Source organism: Cyrtonyx montezumae, unplaced genomic scaffold (genome assembly GCF_038088225.1).
Source record: "Cyrtonyx montezumae isolate F1298 unplaced genomic scaffold, pur_monq_1.0 scaffold_3, whole genome shotgun sequence".
Classification (NCBI taxonomy): domain Eukaryota; kingdom Metazoa; phylum Chordata; class Aves; order Galliformes; family Odontophoridae; genus Cyrtonyx; species Cyrtonyx montezumae.
Genome location: NW_027072034.1, coordinates 62125099 through 62142541, shown reverse-complemented (window position 1 = coordinate 62142541; position 17443 = coordinate 62125099). Strand labels below are relative to the sequence as shown.

General features: G+C 44.0%; 1 protein-coding gene across 1 annotated transcript in view; it reads right to left on the bottom strand.

Annotated features, from left to right (window-relative positions):
• CYYR1 (cysteine and tyrosine rich 1) overlaps window positions 1–15565 on the bottom strand; it is a 54190-nt gene extending 38625 nt beyond the window's left edge. The window contains exons 1-2 of the mRNA XM_065741823.1: window positions 15460–15565; window positions 13704–13809 (exon numbers count right to left, since the gene is read on the bottom strand). Coding sequence (XP_065597895.1) covers window positions 13704–13809; window positions 15460–15535 — 182 coding nt within the window. The 5' untranslated portion in view covers window positions 15536–15565. The remainder of the gene's footprint in view (window positions 1–13703; window positions 13810–15459) is intronic.
• Window positions 15566–17443: the final 1878 nt, after the last annotated feature.

The following is a 17443-nucleotide window of genomic DNA, read 5'->3' as shown; positions in this document are numbered from 1 at the left end:
ATTTTTATTACCATTTCTGAACGCACTAACATCACAGAAGAGGGACTCTCGTTTGTGTTCAGAAAAGTCGTGCCACAGAGAAAATGAGAAAAGCATCCCTGCACTGTCTAGGTATTGTCTGCTCTGATCAGGAGATACTACTTCTGCAAGCAAAGGGCATAAGCTATTCTATGGCCCTTCAGATCCTATTTTGAGCAATCCAAATAATATTTCATCTGGCACCAGCTGTGACATTTTGGTTGTAATCAGCAACAGCTGGAATGAGGCCAGCAACATATTTCATATGAGCTAGCTGCCAGCATCGAGACCTGGTGAAGAATTTTGGCCATCAGTGGCCCGAGATACAGCTCTGAAATGTCTCATATTAAGAATAGAGAGGAACTCTTTTGCACTACTACAAGCAATATTCATTAAGAGCCAAGTTTAAATCTGTACGGAGATGTACATATCCTTACACATTGAAAATTTCTCTGTCAAAGACATACAAATGTTGTAATCCCACTGCTGCATGAAAAAGATGCAATTGCAACCTATACTAGGAAGTACACTGGAAAGGAACAAACCAAGCTTACAGGACCCCCTTACACAAGTCATCTGATTATCTTCAAAAGTGCATTCATTTAAAGTGCATCTTTGTCACACAGAGACATACACACACTCACACACATTTTCAGCCAGGGATTTTGCATTCAGTTCCTAGGTCCTGACTGGCATCGGAAAACATTCAGTGCAAGTACTAATCCCCAAAGAACTTCGCCGCAAACAACCCTCATTACACAGTAATTCTTTGCCGCCTCTAATTTCTGACGTGTCAGCCAGTTCTTAATCCTTTTAACTTTTTAATGAAGGAGTAGTTACACAATGGCATCATCCTGTGGATGGTCACCGATCTTTCTCCAGTGAACACTTAGCTGGCACATGGCAGGGAGGAACAGGATGGGACCTGCTCACAGGGATGGGCAGCTCTGGTAGAAACACACTCTGCAAGGATGGGGCTCTCAAGATGGGAGAAGCAGTAGCAGGCACTTTGAGCACAGGAGAAATACTGACAGAAATCCAGAATTTCCTCTGAAGAGATCTCTGCTGGCAGTGACAAGGACAGGGACAGCAACAGCTCCCACAAAAGGCTGCAGACAGATCTGCCCTGGGATGGCCACGCAGATTACTACAGCATGAGAGGCTCAGCATGGTCTCCCTTGGGGAACAGCTGCACTTTCCAGGCCAAACTGTTTTTATTTTGGCTTCTGGGCCTGTTTGGAGCTGCTAAAACAGAAGAGCATGAGCCTGGTGAGGAAGCTCTTCCAAGCAAGCTGCTCGCTGCCAAGGCTTTTGTGTCACTGCAGACATCACAAGGGCCTTTCCAGCCCACTGGCATGCCAAGCAGGTGGACAGAGACAAAAAGCAAAATAAGCTGGCTGTTTTGTGAGGAAACAGCAGCTAAAAACCTTAGAATAAAACAGCACTGAAAATACTTGGCTATGAAATGAGGGTCAGTTTGAAGTTCAGCCTCAAGCAACTTCCTAAGTAGGTTAGACCATAAAATCCAAAGCATATGGCTTAAATTGACAGGGAGAAAACCTCCAATCCCAGTTTTATGGCTCAGGCTCCTGGTCAGATGGGCTTGTGTTGCTCTTGGGAAACTGGTCTGAGAATTTTGCTGACACTACCAAGAAAAAAAATTGCTTCTCCATTCTGAGCACAGGCAGTGGAGCACCAGGAACCCATATGGCCACGGAGCTGGTGCAGACCTCTCCTGGACAGGCCAACGATGGCCCAAATGATGTTGCCAGTCAGTTACAGGGGACAATATTGTAAATTCTCTCACACTGGACTGTATTTTCAGCCAGTGTAAGTCAGTGCAAATCAAGTGGGTTGACAATTTTGCTCACTTAATCAACAGCATCTCCCGATACAAGTTGAAAAAAACAGGACAGTGAGAAAAATAGAGAAACAGCCATAGAGATGCTACTAGAGATTATGAAGGAGCTGTTAGTTCTGACAGTTTTTAAAACCATTCAAGTGACAGATAACAGTGACATATCATCTGACTTGTTTCACAAATTCACACACCCCATGTTTTCTGTGAGCACAGCAACTACTCAGCCTAGAAAAACAATGACATCTCATCACAAAGCCCTATCAGCACCTGAAACATAGATAAAATTATCAATGCATGACGAGGCTGGAGTGAAAACTGTTCCCTGAGGCACAGCTCTTTCAGGTTTAAACTACAGCTGCTAACTGCTAACTGACTTCCTAGGTACTGGTCTCACAAAGCAGTTACTGTTTTTATGTTGGCTAAAGGACTTTCTGCATCTTCTCTTAGTGGCAAGGGTGTGTCATGACTGAGTGGCTCTGGGAGATAACTGAGAAGGTGCAAGAATGCACCCATGAAGCAAGCTTGCCCTCTCCACTTACAAGATGCCAACCTCTCTGAAGGGCCCCATCCCTGTCGCAGCCAAGAGGCTGAGAACTGGGCTGGATCAACACAGCCCCAGAGACTTTCTGCATCAGACACCAGGTGTCCCCATGGAAGAGTCACCTCCCCATGTTTTATGCACCAAGAACTTTCAAGTAACACAACTTTCTAACAGAAGAGACAAGTCAGTCTTTGACAAGGGCCTAACTTATTGGCTGTAAGCTCCTGGGGTAATCTGGGATTGATGGTAGCTCTGCAATAACAGCTCCTCTCTGGAAGGAAAATGAAGCAGCAGAAGAAACTTAATTGATGTCATCTCAAAAGTACTCCACTATAACTTAGGACAGATTTCAAATTACACAATCTACAGGTGTTACTTTCCTGAACTTGTTAAAATGTCTGACAGTCTAATGAATACTCAGCACTTCTTGATTCCCAAGGGCAGCAGCCTCCCTGCAGCTTCCCACTACTCCCCGCCCAAGCAGGGTCCCGTGGGATGGCATCAGAGGGGTCCACAGGGCTCTCCTGATGCCCACTGGGACATCCTTCTGGGTAATCGTTCACGGAACTGCAGAACAAAACCTCTCTTGTCAGAGGTAACAAAATTTTCCTCTAAACAAGGATGCATGGCTCAAAAACCAGAGTGACAAAGTTGCTTTATGACTTGCTAAACTGCAGTGATACAAAGCAGGGCTGCTTATCTAGCTGCACGCAGTCCAGCTCACACTCAGAGGTGACTCTGCCTGAGAGATAAATAATACCAACCACTGTCTGCCATGCAAACACCAATCTGGAGGTCAGCTTGTAAATAGCTGCTGTCAGCTTGCAACTTCACAGGACCACAGGATAGAATCCCTGTATCTACCAGCTGGACCAGAGCATCAGAAGGTGTGAACAGCCTGGACTCAAAATTCTTACTTCTGTGGCTAATGCAAAAGGACTTTCCTAGGTCATCAGATCCATTCCCTGTGGCACCAGGCAGCCAGGCAGTATCAGCCATCTCCTGAGCTGGCTGCTCATCCCCACACTGTGTCTGGGAAGAAAAGTTGATCGGGGATGGTGCAGGAAAAACATCCTGATACAGGATTTTAATTTGAAATAACTTAGGTTCGAAGATAGTGACAGTGTAAGTTTACTAAATACAGATGTTAAATGCCATAGCTTCCCCTTTAATTTCAGCATATTATCTTATTTTCTTGATGCAACGTGGTATCAGAAATGCACAGAACACACACCATCCCTGTAATACAGCGACTTTGAAAGTGTTACTGTCAAGCTGACATTTTATTACATTTCTAGAAATATGCTAATTTGATCACTGAGTTTCATTCAGCAGTACGAAGGCTCAAGAATGAAGATGAATTGTGCTTTACTTAAAACAATTTTAAATGGAGAATATAGGCATAACTTCTCAGCCATCCCCCATCCCCTTGAAGCTCTGTTCTTTTGCTCTCCTCCAGAATTTAATATCACATTATCTCTGCAAGGAGCCACGTGAGGAAAGCAATGCGAGGTAAGCAGACTGGCGATTCTGTCATCCATTTTCATAATTTCAATTTATGTAAATAGGCCATCCACTGCCAAGCCAAACACAGGGTTACCACAGTGGGCTGAACAAACAATATTAGCTTTCAGACGAGTAAATACATTAGCTATCATTGGACACAGCCTCACTGAGGTCTTTGGGGACAAGGACCACGCAGAATAGCAAGTGGTCAGCACACTGCAGTGCTGTCAGCAAGCAGAAAGGCAGACAAAAATAACTACTGCTGTTGAAATGTGCAACATCTGCACATGAGATACTCTGATGGAAGTTCTAAGGGAAGGTTGCTAACTCCTCAGATTAACACTATGCATCTCATTCACAACTGCAAGAGCTTTTGTGCTGGTCATGACACTGAAAGAGCCCTCACATGCAAGGTCACTTTCTGTCCCAGGAGGTTTTCATTGGAATATGCTCATCCATTGCATACTCAGTGTCCAAATTCACACATCAAGCTTTGGCTCCAAATAATCAAAAGTCTGCCCATGGCCTAGATAATCTGCCTTTGTTTGAGATCATTTATACTGTTTTATAATTGACTAGTCCATTCTACGTGGATAGCAGGCGTGCAATGCCCAAACGTTGTTTCTCTGCCTGACAGGCTACTGCGAGTATAAAGCTGTTTTGAAACCTTTGGATGATTGTTTCATTTTTTAAGTTGCGTTTTTTAATACAAAATACCATAGTAACAAAATTCTCGCCATTCTTCCAGGAAAATCTCAAACATTCCAAGTGATCTATTTCACCAAGGTCTTGTACAAAATATGATTAGCGTTGCTTTAGTCCCAACAATAATACATAAGTGATAAATCTGTGCTGGCTGCTTATTTCTTTTCCTGTTGGTTTACATTTCCAAAGCAGCAGATAAGGAGAGGCCTTAAAGCTCGGGGACTTGCTGAAGGATTTAATCCAAACAAAAGAATTAAGAGCTGCTATCATGTAACATTTAAACACCATCATATTTATAAGCGCTACTTGTAAGTAATTAATTTTGGGTCTTTCCAACGCTGTCTTCTGTCCCTGCATTCTCAGTACATTATCAGAGTGTTTCTGTTTCTTGTGTTCTCCATGCTCAGGGGTCTGTTGCAGAGGCATTGTGAAAGGAAGGAACACTGCTTACCTCCAGGTTCTGTCTCACCCTGCTGCTGGAAGGAAAAATACAGATGCACAGACAGCACAGGAGCAAACAGTGCTGGGGAATCACTGATCAAAACAGCAGTAAATGGCAGAACATCAGCACATGCATTAGGGACAGAATTTTATACGTTATTCCTTGTCTGCAAACACTGGTGTCTGCAAACACTGGTGCTCAGCAGCTGGAAATAGCTACAGGGCAACAGTGCCTTGGTTGTGCTATCCTTGGATCACCTTGACTATGGAAGGAAGGGGGTAGCGATAGCTTATACAATCCCTTTATGCTTCGAGAGCTGTGTAGGAAGACCACAAGGTACCCCAAATAAGGCTTACTGCAGCTCGGCTAATGAACAGGTGATGTTTTAACAATAGGAGATCCTTAGTACCTCTGGTGTTTGTTACAAACTGTATCACAGTACTCAATACAGAGAGAAGCTAGAACATTCATCATTAAAGCAAGCCTCCCTTGTGCGTAAAAGGAATAATTCCATTTAATGATATTAGTAAAAACCATTTATCTGTGTGGATGGGCCAAAATAGGGAGCTAAGATGATGGAGCATGCCTGCTGTCTGTGCTATCACTGCCTCGCCATCCCGTAATAAATACACATATAGTAAGAACCCAGACAAATCCTGAGTTTTACAAAAAATATTTCATTAAAGAAAAAAAAAAGAGCTTTCTGATATTGTAAGTTATTCAAAATGTAAATGCCATGATTTTTTTTTAATGGAGAAAAATCATTATGAAAACTTCACAGAGTTTCTAAAGATTACATTAACTACAGAATTTCCATCTAGTTGTAGTTGTCAATCTCAAAGGAACTTGTGACTGCCCTGTGAATTAGTTGCTCATTTCCTTTAATTTTTAATCACTCACTTACATGCTCCAAACTTTGTTTCTGTCTCTTGAAGAGATACATTTAAAATCACAATGAGAGTTTATCTTCCTAGGACAGTACTGTTCAAACATTGAAGGAGCGCTACAAGTTTTACTTGGACTAGTTGCCATTACACTGTGCACAGCATCATATGGCCCTCTTGCCTAGTTTTTGACCCAGAAGTATCTTCATTAATAATTGTGCTCTCAGTCAGCTTGATATTACTTACTACAGGGAAACCAGTACAAAATGGAAAGACTAATCCTCTGAGAAACCTCCAAACTCTGTGAAACTCAGAATTAGCCAATAAAACAGAAATTGCTCAGCTGAGGGTAAAGGCATGCCTTTATCTGCGAAATGCAGGGAATGGATGAGTCAGCTGAGGTGGGATTTGTCCCATGTACCTCCTGACCTCAAGAGTGATGCACTGTGGTAAGTAGCACCTGAAGTGGGAACAAGGGAGCACGGAGTGGCAGAGAACATTGATGTGAAGGAAAAAAAGTGTTTTGTTTTGTTTTTTTTTCTTTCTGACAGCTGGATTCAACAAGGTACCTGCGCTTACAAACTGTCCCATTAGAGCCAGTGCATGGAGTCCCCACTGAAGTACGTAGTAATTAGCTATTGATTTTAACAGGACAAACGATTCACTGCAACCACTCACTGCCTTGAAGTTATACACGCACTTAACTACCTTGTTGAATGGATGCCTTGCAGACTATCAGAATTTTCTTGAAAGCTTTGGATGTACAGATAGCTGAACAAAATTACAGTTTCTTATTGAATGCAGAGGTGTATCTTTCCCCTCCAGGATAAAGAAAAAAAAACAAGGAAACAACGAAAAAATAACAGACAGAAGATAACATTCTTACAAAGGACAGTCCACTTGTGATCAACAGACTCCTCCAGGCCTAATCAGACCACTACAAGTGATATACACAAAATTACCTCACCTTTTCACTGAAAATACCTTTTAGAAACAAACAGTGCAATAAAAGCAAGTTCATTTCACTGAATCCCTTAAGAATGTTTATTTCCTCCACTTCAGTGAGTCTTCTGTAAGCCACAGAGAGCATTACAGTGATTCATACCACAACACATCCATGTTCAGTCCAAATTCTAGCAGTCTTCTAAACGATGTAAAACAGATGATCCACAGAGATGTCAAGAACTCAGAACCACGCTGGCCTTTTTTCTCACTAATAACACAACTTGCATGCTTGCAAAAGCTTCCAGGTCATTCTAGTTCTTATGACTACTTAATAAAAAAACAACAACACTAAACTTCCAAAAACAAACCATCAAAAGAACTCAGTTTTGTTTAGTCCCAAACATTTACAAAACAGTTACTCAGATGCCCTGTGCAAAATAAAAAAGAAAAAAAAAAAGAAAAAGAAAAAAGAGGTGAAAAACAGGAGCTATCTTTTGATACTCCCTGTTTGGCAAGCAAAACAGTTTTTTTTTTCCATTTTAAGCTGCTTGTCCCAACACAGAGTCTGAATTAAAAGCACAATGGGCTAAAGAAGAGACGCCCTGTGTTTTAAATCTGGTGCTGACAAGGGTTTCCTCTGCATCCATCATAGGAGCAGACACTGCTCTGGTCGTAAATCTGACTGCACATTCTCTACTGAAGGATATGAGCTGGAACAATAGGCACGGAACAAAAAACAATGGAAGTTCAATCGCTTTGCAAAGGTCACATTTTGACTATCAGCTCTTTCTCCAGCAGATCCTACAATGAAAACGTGATTTCAGGTCTTTCTGTAAGCTGTAGTTAGTTAATCAGCCCCCTGCACAGAGCAAGCTGGATGCCCCTGTGGTGGAGTTTTCCCCAGGCTGAAGCACAAACAGCACAATTCCACAGGTATGGCACATGGTAAAGACCAAGGATTAAAAATCTGAACTTCTATCCCTCTCTTACCCAGAATGAAGGGAAATTGTTTAAGTCCACTTATTGGAGTCTTGTCCTTCCCAGCAACATGTTTACAGCCAGCCCAGTGCTTAAAAAACCAGCCTTGGGCTTCCGTTCTGTCATCTAGTAGTTTAAACTGCACTGCATGATCTTTTGAGGAGACAGTCCTGACCAGAAGCATCAACACGAGCCAGATGATTACTGAATCAAGCTTTTGTCTCACCTGCTGGCATTGTATCAGAAATTACAGAGCCAAGGGTATGAAATGGTAACTGTCAGGCAAAGTGCAGTTTTCCATACTTTCAAGAAGTGCTCCAACCACAAGAAATTTTGAACACTGCACCGATGAAGAGGAACCCATTTTTATTTTAAGCAGAATATCAAGCAGCTGAAGAGCAGCTACAGAACTGTCCCCGACCCATATGTTGCTTCACATATTTGTTGTGGGACGCCTGAAAGTATCTAATTTTAATTATTCAGAATACACAGTGAATACTAAGCTTCCTGATTTTTTTTTTTAATTCACTATAAAGTTTAGAGGCTATGCCTCTATATTCTCAACTCTTCAAATGTTAATCTATCCTTCAGTGTGCTCCTCCTCCACTCCCACCCTCCATTCCATACTGCCACATCAGGTAAATCAGCTTAAGGGACATTCTTTCTTGCATGAAGAAAACTGTCATTCTCTGAGGTCATCTACATTTCTCACAGTACTACTGGATGTGAAGTATTTCATATCAAATGCCACACCTAGAGATACTCACTCACTGTATACGGTTTTTAATTCAGCTTTGCAGGCTGAGGCCTGCATGTGATTTTTATGCTAACTGTACTTTCTGCCTCCTTTCCTCCCATTCTTTCTTTCTGCCTTCCTTCCTTCCTGCCTACACCATGCAGTCTCTGTACCTTGGAGCTTCTGAGGGGTGCCCAGATTTGAGGCTGGAGCTGAAGGCAGTAAGCAGATGTCTTCAACTCCTCTGAGTGACAGAAGGTGAAACACTTCTGGTTGGTTAGTTATGAAGATACTTTTGCTGGAGGCAAATCTGGAGCAGGTTTGAGAGAAAACGCACTGCAGTCCTCTTGGTCCCTTGCCTGACAGCAAGCTGCAGAAGCAGATGCAACACAGGCAAGCTGATAAAAAGTCAGTCACCCGTGATTCAACAGACACTGAAACTAGCTTCTGAGGAGGAAGGGAATTTGAGTTTCTTGATTCCAAGAGCTGGAATTATGCTGAAGGCGGGCAAGGGTGTCCCAGTGCTACCTTTAGATGAGAAGTAGAAGGCTGAGCAGGAGGAACAGTCCAACCATCCAAGTGTTCCTGCATCTTTTCATTTATTGATTATAAACAGTTCTATTACATTGCCCGTGTCCAAGCAGAAATCTGTAATTTGTCTAAGAAATACAGCATTTTTAGAAGGACTAACTATTGAGCATTAAATGCCTAAAAAGGAGGAAATGCATATACCTCAGAGGAAATAATGTCAGTTTATAATTAATGAAAACTCGTGGGAAGGGAAATATAGCTGGAACATTAAGGCTGTAACAACTTGCTCTGAAAGGGCATTGTGAAAAGCAGGGGGAGGAGAAGGAAGGATGGGTCATTTTACATTAGAGATGCTCATGAATTTACAGATCACAGATCTTAAATGCTTACAGATTATACCTGTAGTCCAGCTAAATGTGGTGTTATGGGATTCTCACAGTCCTTGAAATCCTAATACTAGTAAGCTGGTAACTCTGCATCTGTTCTACATGTGCAGAAAGAAAAACAGGCTAATCACAGATGCACACAGCCTGGAGGATGTTTGCAAAAACTTCATCTGACTAAAGAAAAAAATTCCCCGATGCCTAAAAAGATGACAATTTCCTCAAACAGAAAACTCCAGAACCCTACATGGAATATCTCAATGTTTAATCTCATTTTAATGAGTGAAGAGAATTAATCACCTAAAAGCTAAAGGCTGCCTAAGTATCAGTGATGAAGATGGCTAGGGAAGTGATCCTTCCCCTCTACTCTGCCCTGGTGAGGCCCCACATGGAGTACTGTGTCCAGTTCTGGGCTCCCAGTTCAAAAAAGACACGGATCTCCTTGAAAGAGTCCAGCGGAGGTCTACAAAGATTATAAAGGGCGTGGAACACCTCCCTTATGAGGAAAGGCTGAGAGACCTGGGTGTGTTCAGCCTTGAGAAAAGAAGTCTCAAAGGGGTTCTGATCCACATCTATAAATATTTAAGTGTAAGAGGCAAAGGGACAAGGCTGGACTTTTCTCAGCAGTGTGTGGCAATAGGGCAAGGGGAAATGGCCACAATCTGATGCACAGGAAGTTCCACACAACTGTATGTAGGAAGTTCCTCACAGTGCAGTGACGGAGCAGTGGCACAGCTGCACAGAGAGGTGGTGGAGTCTCCTTCTCTGGAGACATTCCAGACCCGCCTGGACGCCTACCTGTGCAACCTGGGCTAGGGAGCTGCTTTGGAAGGGGGGTTGGACTCCATGATCTCTAGAGGTCCCTTCCAACCCCTACAATTCTGTGATTCTGTGATGATCTAGTCACAGTGACTCTGTTTTAAAATCAGGAATCGGGATACATATTACTGGCTGGTGTTTCTATTCTGTTTGCACAATTGTTGGCATAGAAGTCTAGAAAAAGAAGATTGAAAAGCGTAAAATAAAACATGGAACTGTTTTAAAAGTCAACTTACTGCATGTTGAAAGGCTTTTCCAAAACTGCAAGGGAAAGTTACCCTTATGAAGAAAAAATGCCCTGGAGAAGATAAAGAACAGAAAGCTCAGAAAGATATGCAGAGAACGGAGAGGAGAAAAGTTAGTGGTAAACAAACAAAGAAGCACTGAGCATCTATAAGAAGCAGATGAGCCAGTAAAACACTAAGAACTACTAACAGTGTTTCAGACAATAAAAATGCACTCTAAAAATAGCCATGCAGATAAAGTCCACTCTTTGGAAGCAGCAAGATCAAAAATGATGATACAGGAAAACAAAGATATTGAAAGAATATAATTATGTGGAACTATCAGGGTCATAGCTTGCTGGATTAAATCTCTAAAAGATTTAAAAATTCAGTTGTTCAGAGTAAGACATCAAAATATGTGTCATTAGCAGTGATTTCCAGATTCCAAGGATTGTGTCCTCCAATGTAAATTCATACGTTCATCATTCTGGGGTGAGGTAACATGAAGCTTTTTCAGGAAAAGATGTCACATAAAACAAAGGCCAACATGGTGTGAAATGGGATGGTTATTGTTATGGTTATGGTTATAGTTAAAATTAGAATCTAAAGTCACTGGCTCTACAGTAGCACTAGATGCAAAGCTGGTAACAATAGCAAAGAGCAATCTGCAGGCTTAAAGTAGCAGACATGCTTTGAGGACAGCGACTTTAGGACTCAAACCTGGAAGAGACTGTTAGGTTCATTTATGTCTTCAGTGATGCTAAAATACAGAAGAAAGATACTTTCAAAACCCTGTGCTTAGCTCTGACTGCCCCATTTCCAGAAGGAAGTGAAAATACTGGAGCGAGCTCGAAGGAAGGCTGAAGAACTGACCCCTGAGCAAGACAAAGGAAAACAAAGCGAATCTTACATGCGAGGCTGACAGAGTTCAACCAGCCTACTGATAAAGTTAAGAACTGTCACAGTGATTATTTAGGGCCACATTTCAAACTCACAGATAAGTTAAGAGCTGACATTAAGAATTTCAGCCTTCATTTCCTGGCGGTATCTCCCTGCAGTGTTAGTAAATTAACTGCAGAAGAGTTTACCAGGGCAGATGGTCAATTCATTAATGCCTGAAGTTGTCAAAACGAGATTATGCATGTTCAAGAAGGCACACCCCATAGAGCTTTTAGTGAAACAAACAAACAAAAACTATGGCTCAATCACACAAAATGTCAGGTCAGAGGAGTAATAATGACTTCTGACTTGCAGAGTTCATTAACTGAAGTACTTCCCCATAATAAAATGAGAAGAATGAACTACCTCCTTCAAGTCACACTGAGACAAACAGCATCTGTAAAAGCCACTTCAGCATGCATACAGATACACACAAACCTTTCTAACATGCCAGTGTCACTTGCACTTCAGTTCTAATTCAACAGCTGCTTATGCTGGTTAAATAAGCGCACAGAAAAGTAGGTGTGAATGTGGTGTTAAGCATGGTTTGAATATCTCTGCAGTCACTCCAAAGAATCCATTGGTCAAACCTTTCCACAGCACAGCTCTGACGTCAGGCAAGGAAAATGCCAATGATGTTCACGCACTGCTCTGCTGCTCTATGGGAACCTTCCTTCTTACAATGTGATATACTGTGCTACTGTATCCATCTTTCTTAACCATGTATGAACAGGAATGAGTTATTCAAACGCAGTATATCTTCCCATGCATCTAAACAGGATGGTGATCTTGGATGGAGAAGGAAAAAAAAAGTCAAAGTAGATATTCCCTACATGAGAGGAAAATAAATCACTTGTCATTGTCCAAAAGTAATCAATCTTAAATGCACGCTTTTTTACTGCCAGAGGAATGAAGGATTCTGATGCTCCATCATCATTTTATTTACTTTAGCCCAGGAACTGTCTGATCCTCTTTAAATGCTGTGGATCAATTCTGTATTAAAATGCCATCTCTAAGCCTGCTCTTTCAAGATGCTACATAATAAGCTGAAGGCAACAGTGACACGTTCCCCAAGTACACCGCTGAAACAAAACCTGCAATGAAGGTGTCCTTCTAGAAAAAGCTACTACCTTTGCACTCACTCCTTCCCAAGCACTGAGCAGTCCACTTGACATACTACATATTCCTTCTCTGGTTTCAGCTAAGAATACAAACCCAAGATACATAGTCATGGAATCACTAAGGATGGAAAAGACCACTAAGACCACTAAGGTGTCAACCTACCACCACCATGCCCACTAACCAGTCCCTCAGTGCTACATTTATATTTTTCACAGTCTGAATGCTAGAGGGTAAAGAAATTATTGAAGAGATTAACAAAATACAAGGTTAGACGCCCTGTCTTGGAGAACATTTTATGTTTTGTTTAGGTTTGTCCTCACATACAAACTAAATACTTACGAGTTTTAACTTAAGCCCAGAGCCTGGAGTCAGGTCCACTAGAACACAGGCTTTTCTCTTCTTCCTCACCAATGCAGAGCTAACACCTGCATTGAAGACTATGACTTTTATCAATAGTTACACTTGAAATACTCATACTCACTCCATTTCACCTGCTTTGGTTCTCTCAGCATTGTGAAACGTGCTACTCACACCACAGCGTTAAAGGATCAGATTACCCTCACCTTGAATCTATTCAACAAACCCCATCAAAAGCCAAAATGCAATGTAGTGAAAACAAGCAAGTCAATAATAAGAAGAAAAAGATAGTAATCAAAACAAAAAGGATCTCAATTCCAAGATATTTGAATAGCAACTTGACTCAGGTATTTTAACCAAGCATTTCAACTAAAAGATACAAGTTTTCTACATATAGTCCTCTTAATTTGAAGAACTTGAAGCAAAGCTTTCAGAATGTCTACAGTGTGCTTCCAAAGGCTCCAGCAGGGTACAGAAGTTAAGGAAATAACCTTTAATTTCAGCAAGCTTTTGGTATAAGCATGCCTCAAAAATGTATGCAACGTGAGACCTTACGGGATTAACAATGTTTGTTAGCAGCAAGGAAAGAAACAACTAAAAACCCCAAACCCAACCCTGCCAGCGTTTATTGCCAAACATAGTTTCCAACAACCTGAATTCACATGTCCATGAACAGTGGGCATCAGTTGTTCTGGAAAGCAAATATACTTACGAAAGGACATTCCCAATGTAGGCATAATATGAACAGCAGTAGGGAGCGGTCCCATCACAGCAGTAAGCCTTGCAGTCATTATCACACTGAGCCAGACAATCTTCTGCTGAATAAAAATAACATTCATGCAGTCAAACAGCAGCAACAACAAAAAGCCATAGAGTACAGCTTTAAAGAAAATGCAATCTAACAGTTTTATACAATCACAGGACTTCACTTGAGGCTTGGCCTGACCCCACAATTCAAATGGCAGCCAATTCCCTCTCATTCCAAATTTCAGTCAGGAGTTCATATTTAGATGCATTGTGTACGGGTATTTTGTAGCTGGCTGTATCAATCTCTTCTTGTACTAAATAATTTAAAATTAAAAAAATAAAAAAGCATTTCAAAATGTCAAGACACACCAGATTATCTTTCTGTATTCCAGTGAAGATTTCAGAGAAGAACCTGAGGCCAAACTACCTCCCACACTGTGTTGCTGGGTCGGAGGAGAAGGGAATGAAGCCGTCTGCAGGCTGGATCTTGCCCCACGTCCCTGCTGGAGTGCTCCAGAGTGACACTTAGGGCTGCTTGGGGTTCCCCAACCAGCAGCCAGCATTGCCCTTGCTCAAGTACCAGCTCAAGCCCTGCTAGCCCAGCACAGCAGCCCAGCGCTCACTGCAGCCAAACCTGGGCTCTCACTCTCCCAACAGGTTTCACTCACATTCCCACTCATAGAATTACAAAATCATTAAGGTTGCAAAAGATCACCAAGGTAACACTGTCCAACCACGATGCCCACTATCCATGTTCCTCAGTGCCACACCTTGAACACCTTCAGGGATGGTGACTCCAGCACCTCCCTGGGCAGCCTGTGCCACTGCCTCACCACTCCTTCTGAGAAGAAATTGCTCCTAACACCCAACCTGAACCTCCCTGGCTCAACTTGAGGCCATTCCCTCTTGTTCCATCACTTGTTAACTCAAAGAGGCCAACCCAAATCTTGCCACAACCTACTTTCAGGTGGTTATAGAGAGTGATAAGGTCTCCCACGAGCTTTCTCTTCAGACTGAACAACCCCATCTCCCTCAGCCACTCCTTACTAGACGTGTTCCTGCCTGTCATCCATTCTGACCCAGTTTTTGATGCGCTGGGGTCTGGGCAACCCAACCTCATCATAGCAAGTGCTGTGGCCACCTCCTGCCCACAAACTCCCACATTGCAGCAAGGCTCCTCTACAAGTGGTTGCACAGCAATCTGCCCATGCTGCTGATCCATCCTAACCCTCACCATCCTGATTTCACTCAGCAGATTTCAGCAGGTCGGCTCCACCGACTGCGTGAGCAGTCACCCCTTTTAGAGAAGGGCTACACACTACAGGGCGGCATGACAGCCGTCCCCACCAGCCTGCAGGCCAGCAGAGCAGCGGGACAGGACAGCGACCCAACGCCTTTGCGACCCAGAAGGGCTTTTAGCACTGTACGAGAGAGGGACGACGAAACACCCCTCCTAATTCAAACAGCCCGCGCCCCGACAGCAGCGAGGAGCCCTTCCTCCCTGGAAGTTACCGCGAGTGCTGAAGTTGGGCAACGCTCGGTGTGCCACGGCAGCCCCCCAGTCCACCCCGCGTTACACGGGCCGTCCCTCCCGAACCGCACAACCACTCCAACCACGAGAGGCACGGCATCTCCCCCCCCGCCCGCAGCTCGGACGGGCACCTGGCGGCCCCGCACCGCCCCCATCCCCGCCGCTCCCCCGGCGCCCCGGTCCCGCTGACCTGCGAGAAGAAGGAGCAGGAGGAAGGCGGGCAGCGTTACCCCCCGCGCCCATCCGCGCCGCCCCGGAGCCTCCATGCCGGCAGCGGGCGCGAAGCCGCCGCCCGCCCCGTCGCGGCGCGGCGCGGAGGCGGGCCGGGGACGGCGGGCGGGCGGGCGGTGCCGTCGGGCCGGGCCCGCTGCCCCCCGCCGAGCCGGGGCCGCCCCCGGGCTGGGCCCGCGGCGCTGTGGGTGGTGGCGGCGGGGCCGCCCCGTCGCGGCCCGGCCCACGGCGCTTCCCCGCCTCCCCTCCTTTGTCCGCCCCGGGGCAGGGCCGCTCCTCTGCGGCCGTCGGGGGGTGAGGCGGTGGGCGGCCGTCCGTGCACGCTCGCCGGGCACCGGGAAGTTTGGCGGAGCAGTTGAACGTCGTATATGGAATCCCCCAGCTCCCAGCTTTGTTTTGTTTTATTATCTTTTCCGCTGCTGGGATCAGTAGTTACACCTTGTTTGGAACCGAGCGTCAGTGCACGGAACGTGATGTACGCGTGAGATAGCGGCTGTGGTAACCACAGCAAAATGAGACCTCTCCATGCGTGACCGCCTGTGCCTGCTCTGCTCCCAACAGCGGGGCAGTTGAACTGAGGGTACAGCAAGCCCCAGGCCAGCCCCACCCCGCTGCTCACTATTGGAATTGCTCCGTGATAAGACCTGAACTGTAATCTCCGAAGTAATTTTCAAGAGTGATTTTTGATAACCATTTAAAATGCTGCTGCAATTAACCCCGTGCAAGGATTCCCATCAACGGGGCCCGGAGGCCAAATGTTTGCCCCAAGGTCTCACAGAACAATAGGGCCGAGTCTGACCTTGCACAAAGTCATGAGTCAAGGAATGCACTTCGGGACACTGAGGTATGCACACAAAAATGAGAAAAATCCACAGGTGTTTCTGCTCATAAAGGGTTTCCTGCTCTTGGCAGCTTGGACGGGAAGGCTGACACAAAAATATCGTGATTTTTTTAACAAAAGGTTCAGCTATTCTCTTCCATTGACAACCCAACCCCCAGAGCACTGCATCAGATCAGCCAAAAACCAGTCGTGTTTATCAGTGCACAAGTATTTTTCAATATACAGATATACCTGAATGTAATCACCGACAAATAAGACCAACTCTGTGTGTTTAACTACCCTCCAGTGTGTATCCCATAGTTGATGTAACAGCCTGAATAAAAGATCTCAGTTATGTGTTAGCCATGGCAAGTAAAATGCCAGGTGCACAGCTTCGTGTCAGAGTGATCACATCAGCTCCCTGTGTCCTGCCTGGTCACAGGCTGCAGTTTGTTACTGAATAACTCCTTGAAAGAGCAGCTTTGCCATCAGACAGCAGCAAATAGCAGTAAAGGAAAAGGATTTATCCTTTAAAAATGAATTTCAGACCTGGTGGATAAATCCCAGCAGCTCCAGGTTTTAAATTTTAATTAATCATCTCCAGTCACAATTCCAAACTGTCTCAGGAAAAGCTTTTGTTGATATTTTTTATCCTGTTTTCCTTCCCTTTGCATTTGTTTTCCTTACAGATTCCTTCCCTTGCATGTCACATTTCAGCATTACCCCAAAATGACTTGGTACAATTGTCCAGTGCTTGCAGACCAGTGTAGTACATTTGAATTCAGTACTGATTTGCACATAACAGGTTTACAAACTTAGTGTAATCCTTTTTTTTTCTTTTTTATGTCTGTTGGTTAAGTCCTTTGTGCCTCTCTCAGGTTCCTCATCCCTAAATGCTATGTCCCAAATGCTGTCTTTTGGACAAATGACTGAGGCCCATCTGACAACAGGAAAAATGGGATAGTGTGATCAACTTTTCTGCTGCTCTGTCACATTTTCATTACTCCCAGCATTTTGGAGAACATTTTTAGAAGGCTGGAAGGAAGGAGCACCATTCGAAGGTGGTATCAACTACTCTGGATGAGGTGAGGGTATTCTGGGACCAAACAGTTTTATATTTTCA